At 40.4% G+C, this 21,392-nt stretch overlaps 2 protein-coding genes across 5 annotated transcripts in view; one reads left to right on the top strand and one right to left on the bottom strand.

Moving 5' to 3' along the window:
- Positions 1 to 263: 263 nt before the first annotated feature.
- Positions 264 to 21,392, top strand: part of LOC146657841 (uncharacterized) — a 31,664-nt gene continuing 10,535 nt past the window's right edge. Inside the window, exons 1-23 of one of the 4 annotated variants that reach the window (XR_014914107.1) lie at positions 264 to 643; positions 726 to 783; positions 2,588 to 2,727; positions 3,046 to 3,233; positions 3,359 to 3,468; positions 3,548 to 3,851; positions 3,944 to 3,996; positions 4,242 to 4,352; positions 4,489 to 4,570; positions 4,728 to 4,850; positions 7,406 to 7,621; positions 7,761 to 7,997; positions 8,339 to 8,507; positions 9,772 to 9,924; positions 10,274 to 10,386; positions 10,604 to 10,762; positions 12,014 to 12,106; positions 12,302 to 12,424; positions 12,776 to 12,939; positions 13,239 to 13,289; positions 13,484 to 13,545; positions 13,906 to 13,991; positions 14,507 to 14,625. Coding sequence is in view for 2 of the 4 variants with exons in the window: in XM_085426194.1 (XP_085282320.1) it covers positions 511 to 643; positions 726 to 783; positions 2,588 to 2,727; positions 3,046 to 3,233; positions 3,359 to 3,468; positions 3,548 to 3,851; positions 3,944 to 3,996; positions 4,242 to 4,352; positions 4,489 to 4,570; positions 4,728 to 4,850; positions 7,406 to 7,621; positions 7,761 to 7,997; positions 8,339 to 8,507; positions 9,772 to 9,924; positions 10,274 to 10,386; positions 10,604 to 10,762; positions 12,014 to 12,106; positions 12,302 to 12,424; positions 12,776 to 12,939; positions 13,239 to 13,289; positions 13,484 to 13,545; positions 13,833 to 13,948 (2,958 nt within the window). In the remaining 2 variants the exon portion in view is untranslated. Of the gene's footprint in view, positions 644 to 725; positions 784 to 2,587; positions 2,728 to 3,045; positions 3,234 to 3,358; positions 3,469 to 3,547; positions 3,852 to 3,943; positions 3,997 to 4,241; positions 4,353 to 4,488; positions 4,571 to 4,727; positions 4,851 to 7,405; positions 7,622 to 7,760; positions 7,998 to 8,338; positions 8,508 to 9,771; positions 9,925 to 10,273; positions 10,387 to 10,603; positions 10,763 to 12,013; positions 12,107 to 12,301; positions 12,425 to 12,775; positions 13,063 to 13,238; positions 13,290 to 13,483; positions 13,546 to 13,832; positions 13,992 to 14,506; positions 14,626 to 21,392 lie in introns of those variants that run through there. The other 3 variants (XM_085426194.1, XR_014914108.1, XM_085426196.1) reach the window with 3 other exon arrangements.
- On the bottom strand, positions 15,339 to 20,130 carry fam47e (family with sequence similarity 47 member E). Its single transcript, XM_085426199.1, has 4 exons — positions 20,005 to 20,130; positions 16,083 to 16,410; positions 15,837 to 15,962; positions 15,339 to 15,478 (listed from the first exon to the last, which is right to left on the bottom strand). The coding sequence occupies exons 1-3, from the start codon at positions 20,037 to 20,039 to the stop codon at positions 15,840 to 15,842; spliced, it is 486 nt and encodes a 161-aa protein (XP_085282325.1). The 5' UTR covers positions 20,040 to 20,130; the 3' UTR covers positions 15,339 to 15,478; positions 15,837 to 15,839.

The raw sequence follows: 21,392 nt of genomic DNA, 5'->3' as shown, positions 1-21,392 counted from the left end.
TGCATCTCTAGAAACGCAACGTCTTGCCTGTTGGCGTCACAAAGTGGCACAAAAAGGCGCCTGTTGGCGGTGACAGTCGTCGGCAGTACTTATGTTTACGGTTTACGGTCACTTAACCGATAAACTTGCAGTTCATCGGTTCTGACTTTCACATACAAGTCTGTCATTATATTTTAACGGTTACACTCAAAGACCGCTCAACTACGTCGGCCAAATTAGCTACGGATTAGTGATGGCTCTTGTGGCACGGCTCCCAAAGAAGAGCTGGCTCTTTTGGCTCCCAATTGCTCTTAATATATTACCATCTGTAGCCTCATATTTTATCTTTATTTGGCAAATATGATGGGAGTTGGCTCTTCCAATTAGAGCCGATGCTTTTGCGCATGACACGTCACTACCACCGATGCTGTTTCCATGGTGATGAAACTGCGCGCTCTAGCAACTCGTTAGCAGTTGTCATTTCCAGGTTCTTGTAAATGTCTTAATCAATGACTTGACATAAAAAATGAGATGTCTTCCACGGGGTCCCAGCCCTCTGAGCCCCAGAGCTATAGGCTTTCCATCAATAGTGGCACTAACGTTTTACGATACCATTACACAGCGAAAGATAGAACAGCAACAGCGGCAGGAACTGGAACCGCTGGTAAGCTAAATAAGCGAAGTATTGCCTGTTAGTATGCTAAACTTTGTTTCAGTAACTTGGACGGTTCCTATTTACTTTACAGATCCCCATGATGGCCCTCTTCCGTTGAGATTCAACAGTGTGACACTGGAGGAGCTGAGGTAAGGTTCCTCACCATAACTTAACAGCTTTTGCACTGAAAAAATGACGCGTACTACGTTTTTTGTCCCAAAGATGCTAAAGGACAGACCCAATGAAAGATAAACATTAAAAAAAAGAACTTAGACTTGCTTCTTTCACTCTATTGCACTGTATTGTCAAGATTAAAAATGTCCTGTCTCACAGTGAACTGAAAGGTAGATCATGCATGTGCCACTCTTGGATGGACTGTTATAATTCCTATTAATCCGGCTGTTCTAAAAGCTCCCTGAAAAAGCATCCAAATCATCAAATCGTCATCCAAGTCACAGCAGCAAGAGTATTAACAGGGACTGGAAAGAGAGATCGCATTTGTCCCGTGTTGGCTCCCTGTTGAAGCCAAAATTGAATAGGGAACGGTTCTGGCTCCGTTCCTCTTCACCATCTACACTGCAGACTTCTCCCACAATTCCACCCAGTGCTTCCTGCAGAAGTTCTCTGATGACTCTGCAATAGTCGGCCTCATCACTGATGGGGACGACAAGGAGTACAGAGGTCTGACCCAAGACTTTGTGGACTGGTGCCAGCTGAACTACCTCCAGATCAACGCCAGTAAAACCAAGGAACTGGTGGTAGACTTCCGCAGGCACAAGCATTCTCCACTGCAACCACTGAACATCCAAGGTATGGACATTGAGGCTGTGGACAGCTACAGGTACCTTGGTGTTCATCTGAACAATAGACTGGACTGGACTCATAACTCAGACGCCCTCTACAGGAAAGGGCAGAGCAGGCTGTACCTGCTGCGGAGACTCAGGTCGTTTGGGGTGGAGGGCCCACTCCTGAAGAAATTCTATGACTCTGTTGTGGCTTCTGCTATCTTTTATGGTGTGGTCTGCTGGGGCGGCAGCATCTCTGCTGGGGACAGGAAGAGACTGAACAGGGTGATCCGAAGGGCCAGCTCTGTTCTAGGATGCCCTCTGGACCCAGTGGAGGTGGTGAGTGACAGGAGAACGGCGGCTAAGCTGTCATCCCTGATGGACAACATCTCCCACCCCATGCAGCAGACTGTGACAGCACTGAGCAGCTCCTTCAGTGGGAGACTGCGGCACCCACGGTGTGGGACGGAGAGATTTCGCAGGTCTTTCCTCCCCACTGCTGTCAGACTCCATAATAAAGACTTTAACTGATCAAGCACACACATCCATACATATGCAATAATACTAAGTGCAATAATCCTTTCTGTCATCGTTGTATTTTTACTCAGTTGTATATAGTATTTGTATTTGTATTCTATTTTTATCTTATTGTATATTTATTTTATTTTATTCTACTGTATATAGTATTTTATTTTATTCTATTCTGTACAGTTGTGTACTGTATTTATTCTTATTGTATTCTAATTTTTGCCTCGTAACTTTTGCACTGTCCACTTCCTGCTCTGACAAAACAAATTTCCCACGTGTGGGACTAATAAAGGTTATCTTATCTTATCTTATCTTATCTTAATATCTTAGAGACCTCATAGTACCATATTATCCTAACAGAGCACTTCATTGTAAGACTGCCCTGTCAGGCTTACTTGTGGTTCACTGTGCTTTAAGTAAAGTGGGAGGCAGAGCCTTCAGCTATCCTCTCCTGTGGAGCCAGGTCCTGGTTTTGATGCATGGCAGTCTTCCTCACAGCTTTAACGATTAGGCTTAAAACATTCTGTTTTGATCAAAGAAAATAAATCAGGCTGTGCTGCAGTGGGTACCATTAGTAAACAAATCTGAACTGAATTCACTGTATGAGTTAGTCTAAGCCTGAGCTTCTATGTATTGACAGTGATGAGCTTGATCGCCGCACCAAAGAAACCCAGAGACTACAAGAAGAGGTGGAAAATGCAACTAAGGTGGTTCTGGAGAGATTTGGCGGCAGCTGTAGGTCACCTGGACAAAGCTGCCATGATATTAAACCTCATATCTGTAAGTACAAGTGTTTCCACACATCTTGTTTATGCCGCTCTAACTTGAAAGATGGGGGGGGAAATGTGTTATCTAATGGCTTATTTATTATTGTTTTACAAAATCCAGAGTAGAATAAAATGGCTGAAAACTAAAGGCACAGAAGTACTGAAGCTCAAATTCTTCTAAGCTATTTGGGTCTCAGAAAATGTTTAAATCCAAATAACTAGCATGCATACACAGATATGAAGGGAAAGAATTCAACATAAACAAACACCCTAGCTTAACAGTGACAGTGTACGCTCTGAGTGTTTTAAACATCTGTTGCTGTTTTGGCAGATGACTCTCCTGGAGATTCCTCCTTTCTTCCAACCCACCAGCAGGCAGTGACTCAGCCTTTGGTCTTTGGTCTGGATATTTTAAACCAGGAAGTAGCCCAAAGGGACATCAGCTCTCCTGGAAAGCAGGTGTTAGAAAATGCAATGGATGACTGCCTTCAGCAGCTGTCAGACTTGCAGCTCAACAAGGTTCATATTTTATTGCAGCCATGAAATCTTATGTAATAGTTTGGTCATGTGTGATGTTAATAGCAGAGGAGGGTAGTGCACTCTCTGCATTATGTATCTTTTATGTTTCATCTCCCCAAACACAGACAGTTAATCAAGCTGAACAAGAAACATGCTGTCCTCAGAAAGCCATCACAAACCTGAAAACTGAGCTGCATAAAGTCCAGATGGAGAATGATGCCCTGTCTGACCTGAGGTGAAAACACAGATACAGTTCTACATATATAAAATAAAATGCCTGAATCACTTTGACCCACAAATCTTTTGATTTATAGATTAAAGGATTCGAGGAAACACGTTGATCAGATGGAAAAGATGCTGTGCTTGTTGGAAGAGCTTCAGAAACTCAAAAGGTCGAGGGACAAGAAGCTGCAGGAGATGGAGAATGAGGCGGTCGCGCTTAATAGGAAAGTTGAAACATTGGAGCAGACCATAAAGGAGGTGTATCATACATTGGATGGGAAACAATCTGAGCACTCAGTTACCAGCACTAAACATGAGAATCGCAAAACGCAGCAATTTATTCCTAATAAGGCAAATGTGGATCTCAATGACAAGCTACAGGGGAGGCCTTTTTTGGTAAGTGATAGCATTCAGTAGAGTACAATAATGGGTGTATTTTGCAAAAAAAATATGACTCTCATGATTTATTTCTTTCTGTTTCATATCAGTCAGAAGAACAGATGGGGAACAAGGAATACAGTGGAGCAATTGAACAAGAAAGGTATATCATTTTCCTAACTAATCAGTGAATTCTGTCATTTACTGAATGTCAACAACTGCCCATCACAGATTCTTAGAGCTGGGTTTGTCAAACCTGTTGTACAAAAGCTAAAGATTTTCCATTCACTCACACGAAGTACAAAGTAAAGCAGCAAATTTACATCAAAGAAACAAAGTAAACTTAAAAAGTTGCTGTGCCCTACCTTAACCGTGTAAATAAACCCTGTGCAAAATGTGTCGACTTAGACTGGAACACCTCATTTCAACTCTTGGCCAGGAGATGGCGATGTTGACTGATATACTGAGCTCATCGAAAGACAACAGCTTCAACTTGTGTGCCAAAGTGGAATTGCTCAAGTAAGTGGCTGTGAAAAAATGTCTTCTTTTTATTATTCATCAGATAGTTTGCAGTGATAACTCCCTGCTGGTTTCTGTATTACTGTAAACCTGTCAGACAATATGAGAAGTATTCACTCATGATTTGTATACCCAGAAAACTCACCGTGAGACCGCCCTCACTGCACGAGTATCAGGCCAGAGAATTGGAGTCAACCTTTTCCAGCCTTAAAGATAAGGTAAAGATGATGTTGAAAAGATGAAGTTATTAAGTAAGGCACATATAAATTCGCTTCTCTGAACTGTGCTGCTTGGATGTGGAGAAGCAGCACCAGTAAATGGCCAGTATGTGCGTCTTTTTTATGTGGTTTGTGAATGTGTTTTGTCATGTTGTAGGTTTGTGGTCTGGAGCAGCAGCTAAGTGAGGCTCAGACGCAGCTCTTGAGTGCTCAGCAGCAAGAAAAAGACAAATCATTGCAACAGGCAATGGAACTTCATTCTCAGCTTAAACAACATAAGGTGTGGTACCACAGTTTTGCTTCTGTGCATAAACTGTTATGTCGGTGTATTAAAGTACAGTGGTTATGCCGGATTAAACTTTGTGTCAAGTTTAGGTAAAATTATGTAATTTATTTAATCTGCTTGTGAAAATTCTTTAGCTGTAGGTGGGAGTGGTCAAAGACAATTAGCAAAACCAGAAGGAGGCTTTTTATAAATGGATGGGTTTTAAGGTTACTAAGGCAGTATAAACTGAGCCTGTACCACCCCTCTTGTAATAACTAATATTTTCATACTGTTCTTATGTACTGCACCGCCATCTATACAATAGGGCAACAATTTCCTTTATAGCAACTGAAGTTTGAACATCCTGACTGATCAGGTCTTTCTGTAATGCCAACACTAGAAGGCTGGAGTTCATTGTTGCTGTGAGGCAATATGTAAAAAACAATGTAACTGGGCATGCAAATTACAAAGCAACAACACTATCCAAGAGACCTGGGTTTTTTTCTGTCTTAAAGTTAGCCTTTGGGCATTAGCTAAGGATGGAAGCATGATCATTGAGGTAATGAGCCTGTGTTACCTCAGTTAAAAGAAGTCTGTGTATTTTCCTGTTATTTGATAAATAAAATGTGTTGCCAAAGGCTGAGGAAAGGAAATACAGTGTTTTTTATACAACTCTGGTGATTTTTCAGTCACCCAAACAAGCTATTTAGGCATACACTGGTCATACACTGGGCAACTGCTATCTCCCGCTTGGCATTAGTGTTGTGTAACGAATAAAGTTTTTTCCCACATGCCATCTAAAGACACAAAAGCTAATTGGACTCAGTAGTTGTCATTTCCAGTTGGCTATTTAGCCCATGTGGATTCAACAAGGTTGCTGTTAATTTTGGCCTCATGATTTACTATACTCACAATCTTACTATGTAAGGAGCAGTTCTCACCACCATAATCCCTGTCCCCAAGAAACCTAGGATCACTGGACTAAATGACTACAGACCCGTGGCTCTGACATCTGTGGTCATGAAGTCTTTTGAGCGCCTAGTTCTCTCCCATCTCAGGACCCTCACGGCCCCCCTCCTGGACCCCCTGCAGTTTGCATATAGAGCCAACAGGTCTGTAGACGACGCCATCAACATGGCCCTACACTTCATCCTGCAGCATCTGGACTCCCCAGGAACCTACGCCAGGATCCTGTTTGTGGACTTCAGCTCTGCCTTCAACACCATCCTTCCAGACCATCTCCGAGACAAGCTTTCCCAGATGAATGTGCCTGATCCCATCTGCCGGTGGATCACTGACTTCCTGACGGACAGGAAGCAGCATGTGAGGCTGGGAAAGAATGTCTCGGACTCCCGGACCATCAGCACCGGCTCCCCTCAGGGCTGTGTTCTTTCTCCTCTGCTCTTCTCCCTATACACCAACTGCTGCACCTCCACCCACCAGTCTGTCAAGCTAATCAAGTTTGCAGATGACACCACCGTTATTGGACTCATCTCGGACGGGGACGAGTCTGCCTACAGGAGAGAGGTTGAACGTCTGGTGTCCTGGTGCAGCCACAACAACCTGGTGCTGAATGCCCAGAAGACAGTGGAGATTATTGTGGACTTCAGGAAGCACACAGCTCCACTCCCCCCCATCATGCTGACTGACACCCCCATCACCTCTGTGGACTCATTCCGCTTCCTGGGTACCACCATCACCCAGGACCTGAAGTGGGAGCCCACCATCACCTCCGTCATCAAGAAAGCCCAGCAGAGGATGTACTTCCTGAGGCAGCTGAAGAAATTCAACCTGCCAACACGGACGATGATGCAGTTCTACACCGCAATCATCGAGTCCATCCTCACCTCCTCCATCACCGTGTGGTACGCTGGAGCCACTATCAGGGACAAACAGAGACTGCAGCGTGTTGTGCGCTCTGCTGAGAAGGTGATTGGCTGCAGACTCCCATCTTTGCAGGACCTGTACACCTCCAGGACACTGCGGCGTGCAGCTCGGATCTCAGCTGACCCTTCACACCCTGGACACAGTCTGTTTGACCTGCTCCCCTCAGGCAGGAGGCTCCGGTCCATTCGCACCAGAACCTCTCGCCATAAGAACAGTTTCTTCCCCTCTGCTGTTGGACACATGAACAATAACCATATGACTGTTCCCACCACTAACACATGACCCTACGCTGTGTCACTGCATCATTCCATGTTTGGCACTGATCACCACCTGCACTCATGTATATATCTTTCAACGTAGCACTCTTAATTCTTATTCTCATGTATATATCTCATGTATATCTCATGCACATATCTTTCCACGTAGCACTTTTAATTCTTATCCCTACTTTTATTTTTTTCCATGTCTATTTAAGTGCTATTTATGACACTATGTTTGCACTGAAGCACCGCAGCAATTTCCTAATGTTGTAAACCTGCTCAACATTTGGCAATAAACCCCATTCTGATTCTGATTCTGATTCAACGTTCAGAGAGGGTTGCCTTAATGTGTAAAATTCCAAAAGATTATAATTTTTGCCCATTCCAGTGCAGGCAACTCACTGTGCTTCCTGCTTTATCCAGAGGTGCTGTGACCAGCAGCAGTGTGAGCTCCAGGAGGGATTAAAGGTCCTTCGAGGGCAGCTGAAGGTGACTAAGGAGCAGCTTCACCAAGCTGGGGAGGAGAAAACCCGCCTAGAGGCCCTGCTGGAGCAGAGGGACCACGAGGGAAGGAAATCCCAGGAACTCCTGTGGGAGAAAGACAAAGAATTCCACTTAAAGCAACAAGAAACTCATCAAGTAATACACTTAAGAAAATGTGTTTGTGTCAGGTGCTTTTTTTTCTTTAGAGAGAATATTTTTTAATGTTTTTTATAAATTTTTTTGTGGGGGGAGAGATCACCATTTTCAGTGAATTCAGGCTTAAATATTTTTTTAGCATCTTAACAGGTTAAAAGAGGCTCAGAGTCAGTGCCAGACCCTGCAGATAGAACAAGAGACATTGAAGCTGAAGCTGAGTGACAGAGAGAAGACGATAGATCTTCTAAAGTTCCAGATCGAGAGCAGCATCCAGATGACAGTCCAACAAAGCTGCACCATCGATGATCTTCAACAGGAGAACAGCCTCCTCAGCAACCAGCTCAACCAGCACAAGCTGGAGATGCAGCAGCTAAGGGTCAGAAGCAAGTATTAGGTCAAAACACATTTTTCCCTTTCTTTTTTCCTGTTGACATGTCCTAATGCAGGGGTGGGCAATTCCAGGCCCCGAGGGCCAGTGTCCTGCAGGTTTTAGATCTCACTTTGGGTCAACACACCTGAATCACATGATTAGTTTGTTACCAGGCCTCTGGAGAACTTCAGGACATGTTGAGGAGCTAATTTAGCCATTTAAATCAGCTGTGTTGGTTCAAGGACACATCTAAAACCTGCAGGGACACCGGCCCTCAAGGCCTGGAGTTGCCCACCCCTGTCCTAATGCCACCTTTTCTCTTTTTTCTATTACCATTTGCCGGTAAGGCTGAGGTAGATCGCCATAAGTCCCACCTGGCTGCTGTAGAGCATGAGAGACGACAGCTTGAGGCCTCTGTAGCTGAGCAGAGCCAGCGCATCCGGGAGGAGACTCTGGAGAAACAGCAGCTTACCACCCAGCTGGAACTGCGACGTGTGCAGTTAGTTAGCCTTACTAGTGAGTTGAATGTACCCTGTTTCACAATCAGTGAAATAAGGTGACTGGTTAAAGCGTAGTCTGATGAAAGTTTAAAGATGCTGTTCAGCTGATTAATGATGATTCTGTTGACAGTAATGTTTAAGTGATCTGTGGTTAACACAAATCTGCCATTTCTCTTGTTATTCATTCCCTTTAAAGAAAACTGTGTAATTAACCAAATTGTGGTTTAGGAGAATTGTTTACACCCTTACTGTCTGTGACATGCAGTTTGTCTCACACTATGCAATAGAATATCTTAAAAAAGGCTTTAGGTTTTGTAAGAGAGGCATTCCACTCAGACACTCAGACTTTGAGGAGAATTTAGCAAAAGCATTGTAATCTTGGTAAGAGTCTGATTTCCAGGGAGAAAAAAAGCTGTTTAAAAACTTCTCTTTGGGAAAAGCCAGCAAATAGATTAAAGTTATTACAGTTACATTCAGGTGTTAACCAATGAAATTGAATTTAATTTAGATAACACTCAAAAATACCTTCATAGTAAGCACAGAGAAGTGTTTGAAGTTTTGTGCTTGATTACCTTGAATGATAGACCCTGACTCTGTTCTGTTACTGAGTGGAGACATGGATAGTTATTTATGTGTTTGTTTGTTTTTATCTTTCATTTTAAGAGGAATTCCTGTTGAAATTAAATCTCTTTTACCAGGGTGACCTTGTTCCCTTGCCCTCATTACAGTACTAACCTAAGTATCAGTGTCCAGGTTAATATAGACATGTCTGAAATGTGCTGCCTAGAATAGTAAGCTGGCAAAGTACATTTTTACTGTATTCAGGGTTTTCCTGCACATATCAACGACCCTCACTGAAGACAGCTTAATTTTCTCAATTTTAAAACACATTATTTCTTATCAAATGGACAACAACGACAGGAGAATGCAAAACGTTTTGTTAAGTGTAAGAACACTGTGTAAACCCTGTATAACATAAGCTAAGCATCCATCTTTGGGTCGTCTGATACCTCTAATCAATAAACTGCTGAAGTCAAGCCTTCCATTTACCAGGAATTACTGTGTAGACCATGGAGGCGTTTCTCGAAAAACTTTAGCTCTCCTGGCTTTTAGTCTAATCAAATTATCTTCTTGTCCTGCTGTGTTAAGAAAGCAAAGAATTATGTTTGGTATGTTTACACTGTTAACCAAGCCCTTCTGTTGTGGTGTGTGTTTGCTTATGTGTTACCGTCTATTTCTCTCTCTGGACGTAACACGTGTTTGTCCGGGCACGATTTCAGAGGAGCACAAGGAGCTGCAACGGCTGCACAGCTGTAAGAACGAGGAGCATGAGGGTGTGGTGCTGAATCTTCAGAGTCAGATAAGGAACGCCCACGATGAGCTAGATCAGATCCAGAGCACCTTGGGGACCCTCAAAGGGGCTGACAGACATGGTTTGATCAATGTTTATAATTTAAAATGCAACTTAATTAAAAGTCTTCATGAACAAATAAAACTCTGAGGAACTGCTTGTGATTTTCATATATATTTGGTCAGGTGCACAGATTACAGTGAAGTACTTTCACGTTAGCGACCTTTAGTATCACAGAGACATTTTGCATTTCAGAGAACAAAAAATTTAATATTAGTGAAATGTATTCAATTCACTTTCTGACCTCCTGTGCTTCATTTCAGTCTGAGAGATGTAATCTGTAATTCCCTACCCTGTAATCCATCCTAAAGAAGAGCTCTGTGATTATTTATGTTGCCATCTTTCTGTCCCATGGTTTGACTCCACTTCAGGCCTCCAGGTAGCCTTGGACATGCAGAAGGAGATCACTGGCAGGAGAGAGCAGGTGGACTTGATGCAGAGCAAAATTCAACATCTGGAGGAGAAAGTGGAGAAGCTGCATCACGTGAGCTTTTACCATGTTAACTTTTGACAAGTTAGCTCTTGATGACATAGCAGTCAAAATGTCTTAATCAGTAGTCTTCAAATATGCAACACTATACAACTGTTTTTTTGGGGGGGGTTTTGTTGCTTTTTTGGCAGTTAATTTTTCATACTTTTTCCAGTTCTTCACATTCATCTGAAGTGAGATAGGCATTACTCCATGTTCTCTTCTTGTCCAGGAGAAAGACTGCCAGAACTTGGAGACCGAGCGTCAGCTCCAGGAACTAACCTTCGTCAGGGAGGAGAAGAGACAACTTGCTAACGAGCTGGAGGTGCTTCGCTCCAAAGATCAGCAGTTAACAGATAGGATCAGTGAGCTGGAGGCAATCCTTCACAAGGTGGCATTCATTTACACTTCATTTTAGTCATGACACAATTTTTGACACCTGCAATTTTTAGAAGCGTGAACATGTTGGTGACTGCCTGAAACATGCAGAGGTTTGAGTGTAAGCAGTGTGCGGTGAAGAATAAATGTTTTAAAATACACTTTCTCCTCAGGGGGTAACTGTTTTCTTTTTTAACAGTTTCCCCTGTTTGCTTTTTTTTCCTTTGCTGACACTGTTTAATAAAATCATAAAATGCTCTTTACTCTTCTAATTATGGCCTGAACTTTACTGGACCATTGTAACACCTTGATTCTTTTCTTTTCGGCCATCCTGATGTAGATTTGCTGCTGTGCTTGTGATCATTGTCCTGTTCCGTGACACAGTTACGGCCAAGCGTCAGCTGACACATATATGACCACATATTTGATTTTAGAATACTTTAACATACAGAGGAGTTCATGGTCGACTTAATGACTACAGGTCCCATGGCTGCAAAACAAGCCCATTTCATCCCTTTGACTTGGCATGAAGTATTTAAGCTGATAATGCTCTGTTTGGTTTTGTGGCTGTGCATTATGGCCAAATGTTTCCACTTTGACTTTGAAGAACATCGTTCTAGAGGTCCTGTGGTTTGTTCAGATTTCACTTAAGCTGTGTAGCCTGTTCTTTTTAGAGAGAGAGGAAGCTTTCTCCTGGAAACCCTTCCAAGCAAGCCATACTTGTTCAGCTTTCTTCAATAGTCATGCACCGGAACATTTAACATGCTAACTGGCCTGTAGAGTTGGAGAGGTAGCTTTTGGGTTTTTTCCTAATTCTCTGAGCAATGCGCAGTCTGATGTTGCTGGGGTATCCATTCATGGGACGATTTTGGCATTGTGTTAATTAAACAGCTGAATGCACCAGACCAAGCTGCCAAAATTCTGGTTTTATACAGGTGTTCAAGTCTGATGATTAGAAAATCCAGTGCATTTTGATTAGTAGCACCTGGCTGACTCTTATGGAAGCAGTACATAATCTTCCCCATTTACATGATGGGCCCACATGCTTCTGTTAATGTTCATTATCCTTTTTAAATAAAAATTAATTAAAAGATTCTACAATTGGTAGCATCATACTTTCCTGTTTCCCAAAGAATAATTGTGTTCCTTTTGAATTAAAAGTTCAAAATTTTATAGAGACAAGTATAAAAAGGAACTTTGTCAGTCCTCTTGTATCTCTGTTTGTGTCCCAGTGTGACCGCAGTTTCTTTTTGTATTTCAAAAGATGTCGGAGAGCTTTGCAAACTGTCAGGATTTTATCCAGCTGCGGGAGCAGGAATATTTCCGCTTAAAACTCCACCATGCCCTCCACTTGAAGGTAAAGCTGTTCTACATAATTAGTAGGACAGAGCTTTTTTATAATCAAGAATATGCTGTATTCTATGTCTGTGTATAGAAAAAAACACAATAAGTGCTCAATGCTAAGGTTCTCAGCTGTGTGTTAGGCTAGGCTATAATTTTTAAATATTGCACATCTTTCAGTGGGAGACATGACCACATTTGTTTTCTGTAGGAGCTCCAAGGTCAAAATCTGCACACAGCTCTGAAAGTGTGTCCACCTGATCTGGACTCCCTGATCCCATCTGCACACACTGCTCCACCTTCCTCCCAGCATGCCTTCAACGCCAAGATCAAGGTACAGTGAGAAACTCCCTATATCTCGCCTATCCCTCCTGCTTTCAGTCTGTCAAGTGCTTGTGTGAATCATTTTATTTGGCTGTACAGACACAAGACATCTGCTCAGCCTTTGAATTGCATTCCTGGAGCTGGGAAAGAAAACAGACTGTAAATAATTTCAACACAGGGTTGAAATGCTATTTGTGTTGGACTGCGGAGACAGTTTTATGTGTTTTTATTGATTTAATTCAGATAAAAGAAGACTGTCCCATATATTTTGATTTCACTGTTAAAAATGAACATTTTAATAAATATATTACCAAATATCACTTCATTTACATTGTCATGCACATCTTTTTGGCTGCTGAAGTCAAGGAGGCAGCTGGAGAGCCCCACTTGTGAGCTCAGATCTCTTGACAAAATCCTGAGAGGAGGGATTTTGGAGAACCCTGGACCACACACCGATAACAGCACCACTGGCAGCAGCTTCCACAGGAGGAGGTCTGCACCAGAGAGAGTACACAGAACCGCATTGTACGTCTGGCTCAGTTCCCACACACCCCAAGCATTAGCTTTATTCTTAGGCCGACTTAGGTCACATATGGAAATCATGTGATATTTCTAAGTGAGCAAGAAATCATAGATGAGCCCTACGTGGTGAGTGCTTTCACTGACCACACAGTTTCAAAGTCTATGTTGTAATATAAAATGTAAAAAAATTGCCTTTTATCATTCAAATGCTTGTATGTACCCAAATTTCTGCTGTACTCTCATACGCTCTTGTTATATCTCACTTTACCCATATTGTAATATTTCTTTTGTCTGTGACGCAGAACTGATCATTGCGATACTGGCTACAAACTGAGGAGAAATACCTTCAGCAGGTAGGGAAAGTGCCCCTTGTTTTTGTTTTTCTAAATATTTTGCATGACTTTGTGAGTGTGACTTGCCCTAAGGCTGTGAGATGATCCCACCATATAGCCATGTGACCTGTTACCTCTCATGAAAGGTCCTGCAGTGTGCTACAGGCCTGTAAAGCAATGTAATAAATCTCTGTTTGCACACACACTGTGTACAGCGAGCTATGTTTCCTGAAGACAGCTGAACCAGATGAGAAAATAATCAAGTCCTTCAGTCAGAGTGAGTTTCATAAGCAGTTTTTATTTAATATATCTAATTTCTTATTACTAAGCATTAATTTATTTTATTTTAATTTAATTTTAGACCTGCAACAGTTTCTTATCACTATTAATTGGTCTTGGTTGTTGTTTGGTTAAATACGCAGGTTTTTTTAAGTTACTGAACAAGAAAATCATCAAGAAAATATTTAATAGATAGTTTAATAGATAACTCTAGATAATGCAAGATAGAGCAGTTTAATAAAATAAGATTTGGTTTAAATCTGTAACAGACACTCTGCTTTTTAGGCAATTTTATATTAATACCAGAGACTGCAGTGAGGGATACTTCCTCACCACCGCTACTCTCACTGGGTCGCAGGTCACCAGTCCACTCTCTCCTGACCTCTGACCCCAACAACTAACAGAGACACGTCAAAATGCTTCTGAACCCCTCTTCTTTTATCAGTAAGTTCTTAAAGTTCTTAATGATCACAACTGAGCAAAACTGAGGCCATTCAGACAGTAGTCAGGAACAAACCAAACTGATTTGAACACTTTTACTTTGAAAACTGTTTCCTGCTGTTGATGATAGTTACAGTTACATTGTTTTAAAAAACATGTTACAAGCATTGTTCACTCTACATCGATATCATGACATGAGTCAACTGTTTGTACAGATTGAGTCATTTATAGTTTATTCTTTTACTGGAGAGATCAAGGCAACCATTTCAGAGTCTTTGAATGTGTAGGAAAGGCTGAATAACATCAACAAGAAGAGTCATGTAGTTAAAGGTAAGTCAGTAACAGATGAAAAGACTTTTAGGTGTGACAGCAGCTGAAATCCAGTTCTGCGTTAAAGGCTATTACACTTGTCCTTTAGCATCTCACAGCATCTCATGCTTAACATTCCATTGTGTTTCTGATTGATCATAATCTGTCAAATATCATACCTTTATGTTTTTTTCTTTTTTGTCTTACAGATGCCTCATTTTTCAAAGGTCACAAGAATGAACTCTGACAGCAGAAAGTTTTGAAAAAACAAGAATTTCACTCACATGTACTGTACCAGTGTACCTCCACATGTGATGTGACAATAAAAGTGATTTGATTTGATTTGATTGATTTGAAAAAACAATCAGCTGTATTATCATGTTTAAATAAAGTGCTTGAAAAATGTGAAGTCTCTTAATAATTATTTTATTCATAGCATAGATTTATAATAAATTTACAATAAAAGCTGTGATTCAAGTAGTTGGGACACATGCTGCCCATACAGTACATCTAGTACAGTTCCGGCTGCTTTTAGGGACTCTGGAAATCTTCTGCCATCCTTTGTTTATAAGCACTACTTAATTATCCATATTTCCTTTATATGATAACAAATATACACACCTCTTGTTATTGATCTTTATCTTACTCTTCAAAAAAAGGAGATTCTTTAGAAATAAAGTCATACTTAAACACCCTTGTCCTTTGTATCCTCTTGAGCTTTTTCCATATACAAACGATGTGGACCTACCACACAGAGGTCTTTAAATCCAAATATTTTGTATCCTCTTCACTCTTGATGGTTTGTGTTACTTGCCATGAAACCAGCTGTTTGTTACGTTAGACGGGAAAGGACGATGGGTTTTCTTGAGATTTGTGCCAGATCCAAGTCCCCATTCTATCTCTTGTTTACATTTTAGTTCAGCTACTTGGACCTGTTGCCAGACTCTTGAATTTGTTTATTTTTGCACGTAACTGTTTTTTTCCTCCCCAAGTAAAAGATATCAAAATTTATATTTCACTTATATTTGTGATCTGTACTGAATTTTGTTCTTGCTTTGGAAATATGAATAGCCTTCCTGGTTGGGATTTTATACAAAAACCTGAGAAGTTGCTGTGTGCTTGAATGGGCACAATTGGTGGCAAACAGACTTGAAGGAGGAGCACCATCAGAAGCATTCATCCTGCAAAAGTCAAACATAAGTATCATGTCATTATAATAGTTATTTTGTAACTTCTGCGAAACAGTAATGTGCTCTCTTGTTAGTTTGTTATCTCAAACTGAAAAGTTTGAGATAACAAACCTTTTACCAGGAAGGCAGACTATCTCCTGAAAACTATACTTTGATGTCCTTAATTGTGTTCAGTTTTACTGAGACCAACTGGTCTCTCTTGATACTCTTTATATGTGTTTTTTTTATTATATAGAAGGGTTTCTTGGAGTTGGATTTTGGACATCGTGACTTCTCTGCATTTAAGCAGAGAAGTCATGTTGGGCATTACTAAAATAGCCAGGTATTTCTAAGCTGCGTGTGTACCTACATTTTAAGTTTGGCTGTTTCCTGTTTTGACCTCCTCCTCTGCGAGGTCTTCTGAAGGTGCAGGAAGTGCAGAGGCATTGCTCACACTCAAATCTGGGTCCAAAACAGCCACCACCCGATTAAATAACTAGAGAACAATAAGACCATGTAAATATGTTTTAACACAGTGTGAAGGTATTTGCCTTCATTCAGGCATCATTTATCTGCCTAACCTGAAGCTATGTCATTCTGGCATAGAGGAGCTTACTTCAGGAGTCAGGTGATCCTTATAGTGAGGGTACATAGCCAGAGGGTGCTGCTTGAGTTTTTCCTCTACAGAAGCGACATACGTACTGCGAATCTGCTTCTGGATCATCTGCTTTGAGAAGCAGGCATGCTCTTTAGAGATGCTCTTTCTAGGCGTTTGACTGGAGTTGTGCTCTTGAGTCCCCGGGAAAATAAGAGGTGAGACTCCTGTGTAGACCCCAGGTGTCACTGATGAGCAGAGACTGGTGTTTGTGAAACGCCAACACCTGATAGATGACAGCTTGTTATCCGGGGCTTTAAGATACTTTGCTTGCAACCTTTCCCTGTACCTGGGGATTTAGAGAAACGTAAAAACTTTGTGAAACAACATGAATACAACCCAGTAAAAGCGAATTTGTGTTGTTCAGAGAAACAAAAGCAGATATATCAAAGCAGACACTCATTGTGCATTTCCTGCTGAACAACACAGATATTTTTCTAGAAGCTGTTTTTCATATTCTGTTAAGAAGAAGGTTGAAAATGTGCAATTTATATATATCACAACAGCAGTTGTGACAGAAGTGTTTGCCCCTTTCCTATTTTTTTGTATGTTTGTCACAATTAAATGTTTCAAATCATAGAATTTAAATATTGGACAAAGATAGCACAAGTAAACACAAAATGCAGTTTCTAAATCGCGGTGTTTATCATTAACCTCCTATGACCTGGTGTCCACATAGGTGGACATCACATTTTGGGTTGTCTAGAACAAAATACTAAATTTTGCTCTACAAGGGCCTGATATCCACTTACAAGGACATTATACTGCCAATGTCCTATCGAAATTTAAAGCGAATGTCCTCATATGTGGATCTTATTTTTCTCAGAAACAAAAATCAGGTAAAAAAAAAAAAAAATCGCGTAACTCTTTGTTTTTATATTCATCAGGTCCCAGTCAGCCCAAATAGCAAAGAGAAATTAAAGTCAAAGTCCTGACCTGAATGCAACTGAGATACTGTGGCATGACCTTAAAAAGGCGGTTCATGCTTGAAAACCCTCCATCATGGCTGAATTACAACAATTCTGCAGAGATAAGTGGGCCAAAATTCCTTCTCAGTGCTGAAAAAGACTCTTTCACAGTTGTTGCTGCTAAGTTGGCCCAACCAGTTACTAGATTTGGGGGGCATGTAGGTTTAGATATTGTTTTCTCCCTTAATACTGTCATTCAGAAATTGAATATTTTAATTACGGTACTTGTGTTGTCTTTGTCTAATATTTAAATATTTTGGATAATTTGAAACATTTTTGTGTGACAAACATACAAAAAATAGGAAATCAGGAAGTGATGGTGGAGAGGAAGATGCTCTTTTTAACAGGAAGAAACATCAAGCAGAAGGAGGAAGTGAATGGAAAGACACAATGTATAAAACACTCTCATAGTCTATGAGAGAATGCTGTAGTGGGAGTGGAGAATAAAAGACATGCAGTGCATCGTGGGAAATCTCCCAGCAGCCTGACTGTATAGAAGCCTAACTAAGGCATGGTTCAGACTCACTTAATCTAGCCCTACCTATAAGCTTTAAAACAAAAACTAAAAGTAGGTAACGTCTGTCTCCTGATCATAGACAGATAGCTCGTTCCACAGGAAAGGAGCGTGGCAAGTGAAGGCTCTGCCTCCCATTCTACTTTTAGGAGCTTTTCTAAAGTTTGGTAATGTGAAGTCTTTAATATGTCATGGAGCCTGGTCCTTCAGGAATGAAACTTTTTTTTTTTTTAATTAAAGTGTCTCATCATGTAAGCAGACACTTTTTGTGTATTTGAAAAGGTAACATGCTTCTGCTTCACATACTTGCACTCTGTTCTCTGAGTTGTCTTTATATTTACCTCTGCCAGCTAGACACTTATGTAGTCTGTACTAACTCCCATGTCCTTCTTTATCTGCTCAAATGATAAAATGGTTTACTTTTTTTAAAAAGGCTTGATAGTTTATTTATTTATTTAATTATTATTATTATTTGCTGGAATGGAATTCAACAAAATGTTCTTGTGTTTAGACTTTTTGATACTGCAAAAACATTCTCCTACATGAACACCCTTATCTGTCTTTCCAAACTTTTGGCAGTAGCAATATCATATTTTGTAGCATAGCGCAGTTTAAAGCAAGTTCAAGTTTCAGATTCTTACTGAGGGAAATTGGAGTAGTCTGGTGTATGACTTTTACCAGTTTCAGATATATTATGCTACAGTCTGCAAAGAAAGCAATGTTTACTTCTGGTAGTGTGACCTTTATAAGCTTTCCAAAGGTATTATTAGTTGTATGACAACTGTATTCATCACCTTTGTTAACTAAGAGTCTCCTTGGTTGTTCAGATCTTTATGAAAAATTCAGGTGAGGAGTGTCCGAGTTAATGTGCCATAACATTTGCATGATGTCTACAGAGACAATATATGCGAAAATCTATCAACAAAGACGGTGTTAGTATATCTTGTTGGGGATTAAAAATCTTATTTTGGGACATAGCCAGCAAACTTTTCAAGCACTCTCTATCTAACTTGAAAAAATGTTATTGTTTATTTATTAATTCTTGTGGCATGCCAGCATTTAATCCTTTCACCCGCTTAAGAACAGTGGCATTATATTTTGTTATTTGTGTTTCTCTAGTTCCCTTAGATTACCTGCAGACTGGTGTTGTCTTATTATTTATTCTGTACTGTGTTCTCAATCTCAGAGATATTGAAATTCTTAACCAGGGTAAAGCGTCCAGCTGTGTCGCCTCTCTCTCAGCAGCATAATGGCATACATCAACCCCCCCCCCCCCCCCCCCCCCCCCACTTACATGCACATCTCTCATCCTTTAGAATATAAATAAAGATATAAATAAAGCAGCTCAGTGACAATTTTAAATAGCACTCTTTCCATGTGTGCGGTGATGTAGAGTACCATGTTTGTCTTCTCTAGTCCTGCCTCTCCCTTTTCCTCTTCCTTATCTGAATTCTATGTATTTCTCAAGTCTCCTCATCCCTGCCCTCATACTTGTTCAGGTTAGGTGGGCAAACACAGGAAGTAGGTCTAAGAGGCAGCATCAGTGATGGTGAACAATATGTGGACATCATATTTTGGGTTGTCTAGACCAAAATACTAAATTTTGCTCTACAAGGACCTGATATCCACTTACAAGGACCGTATACTGCTACTGTTCTATCAAAATTTAAAACGAATGTCCTCATATGTGGATCAAATTTTTCTCAGATACAAAAATCAGGTTAAAAAAGAATCTGGTAATTCTTTGTTTTTACATTCATCAGGTCCCAATCAACCCAAATAGCAAAGAGAAATTAGGAGGTTAAACCAGTGCAATGGTCTGAAAAGTAAAAATGAAATAGGTATTAGAAATGCACACATAAAATACTGCCAATAATACAACTAGGAAAAATGCTCTTTGAAGCAAATTGTCCCTCAAGCGTAGAAGCAAAATATGAGTAGGAAATTAGTATTTTATGTAACTGTCCTATTGTAGCCATTTTATAATATTATATTTTATTGTTGAACCTATGTGAGATGGAGTTAAATTCATTAGATAAGCCCTTATGTTACTTATACGGTGTTTTATACGCATAAGGTTACTCAGCATATAAATTAACTGGAGCATGCAGGCCTGCTGCACTGCAATACAACATTAGCATAAAGCTGAAATAATTTTACTTGTAGATGAGTAAATGCATTTATTGCTGTTTGCCAGAAATAAAGCAGTCTGAAAGGGGATGTTATGTATTAGTTCGATTTCTATTTACAAGTAACATTAGTTAACACTATTACATTACAAGTACATCTTTTTAGACAGTGCAATGACACTTCTCTTAGCAGTGGTTAAAAAGGGCGAATGCAAATATTTTCTTGTAAATAAAAGAAAAAGTACAGTAAAAAAAAAAATTAAGTGACTTACCAAGGAAAAACTGGTTGTTTGGTTTTAGACTCCATCTTCGTAAATATTATCTGTTAATGAGTTTTGGAAAACCCCACGAAAAACAAGCGTTACGTTTGCTGACTCGTGACGTTCGACGGCGGTTTGTTACTCAGTAACTATGGTAACAGCGGAAGCCGCAAAAACTCTAGTTAATTTGCTAAAACTGCTAATTTTCATATGAAAGGAACCCAGGTTAAAATAACTTTTGCTTTCATTATGTCTCCGCTGTGTCACATTTAAGGTGTACAGCAAACAAGTACCGACGAGTATTTGTTTATTTTACCGCCAAATCCAAATACCCAACCTATGTGTTTAATTTGCAGTGAGCGTGTTGCGGTGTTCAAAGGGAGGAGATCACAACTTTGTTCCCCAGTAGCAGGCAAAAAAAAGATAAAAATCAGAAACACTTGAATCACATTCTGGACAACAGCTTTATGGCCAATGTCTGCTTTCTGTACGACAGAAATAATAACTGAATAACCTAAATGTTTTACTACAGAGCCAAAACTGTCATTAACACTGTGTACATCTAAAGTCAAGCTTAACCTTCTTTTCGACTGAGTTGAGCAGAGGGTGCATTTTCCGACACTCCGCAAATGCATCTCATCACCGGCCCAAGTCGTGGATGTGATGACTGATTTCATAGCGAAGTTGAAAGAGAAGCTTTCTGGTCGGTTACATGGACTCGTGGTGTTGTAACAGTGGGGGGCTTTGCGGTGAGCCCTTCCACTGACGAGTTTTGGACTGATGTCAACACCCACCAGTTTCCTAACATTAAGAAAGTAGTAGTCGTCATGCTCGTTATGTTTGGGTCGACATACACATGTGAATCAAGCTTTTCACGTACAAACTCGATAAAAAAAAAAAAAAGCAGCTGTCATTGTTCACTGATTGACAGTCCTCTTCACCATTGTCTTCAGTTTGCACTGACATCTTATAAGCCAAGTCGCTGCCTTATTCAGAAAAAGAAATGTCACTTGTCCCAGTAAGAATGCCAGTGTAACTAATCTACATATCAACATAATGTGGGTGTGTAACAAGCCATGCCTAATCAAAGGTGTTGATTTAAAACAAACCTATGTCCCCTCAGTGTGGATCAGTAGATGTTGTTTTCATATGTGCTACTGCAACTACAAAGTCAAACATATCTTTAGATACAACACACATCTCCAGTAGAGATAAGTTGCCTAAAATCCTTCTGTGTTTCCCAGGATACATTTGTACTTGACTCTTAAAGCATACTTTCCATATTTTTCTGCTAATGTGAGAAATTGTTCAGATTGTATAGACAAAACCTGTTGTTTAGAAACATGGCTGTTGCTGCCGACTGCATTAAATCACATGTTGCTCCCTTCAGGCCTCATGAA

The sequence above is a fragment of the Rhamphochromis longiceps genome, linkage group LG12 (assembly GCF_057381845.1).
Source record: "Rhamphochromis longiceps isolate RC_006_pf linkage group LG12, R_longiceps_female_GT1.1, whole genome shotgun sequence".
NCBI classification, from domain to species: Eukaryota; Metazoa; Chordata; class Actinopteri; order Cichliformes; family Cichlidae; genus Rhamphochromis; species Rhamphochromis longiceps.
The sequence above is the reverse complement of the archived record's forward strand: the minus strand, read 5'-3'. Positions and strand labels throughout refer to the sequence as shown.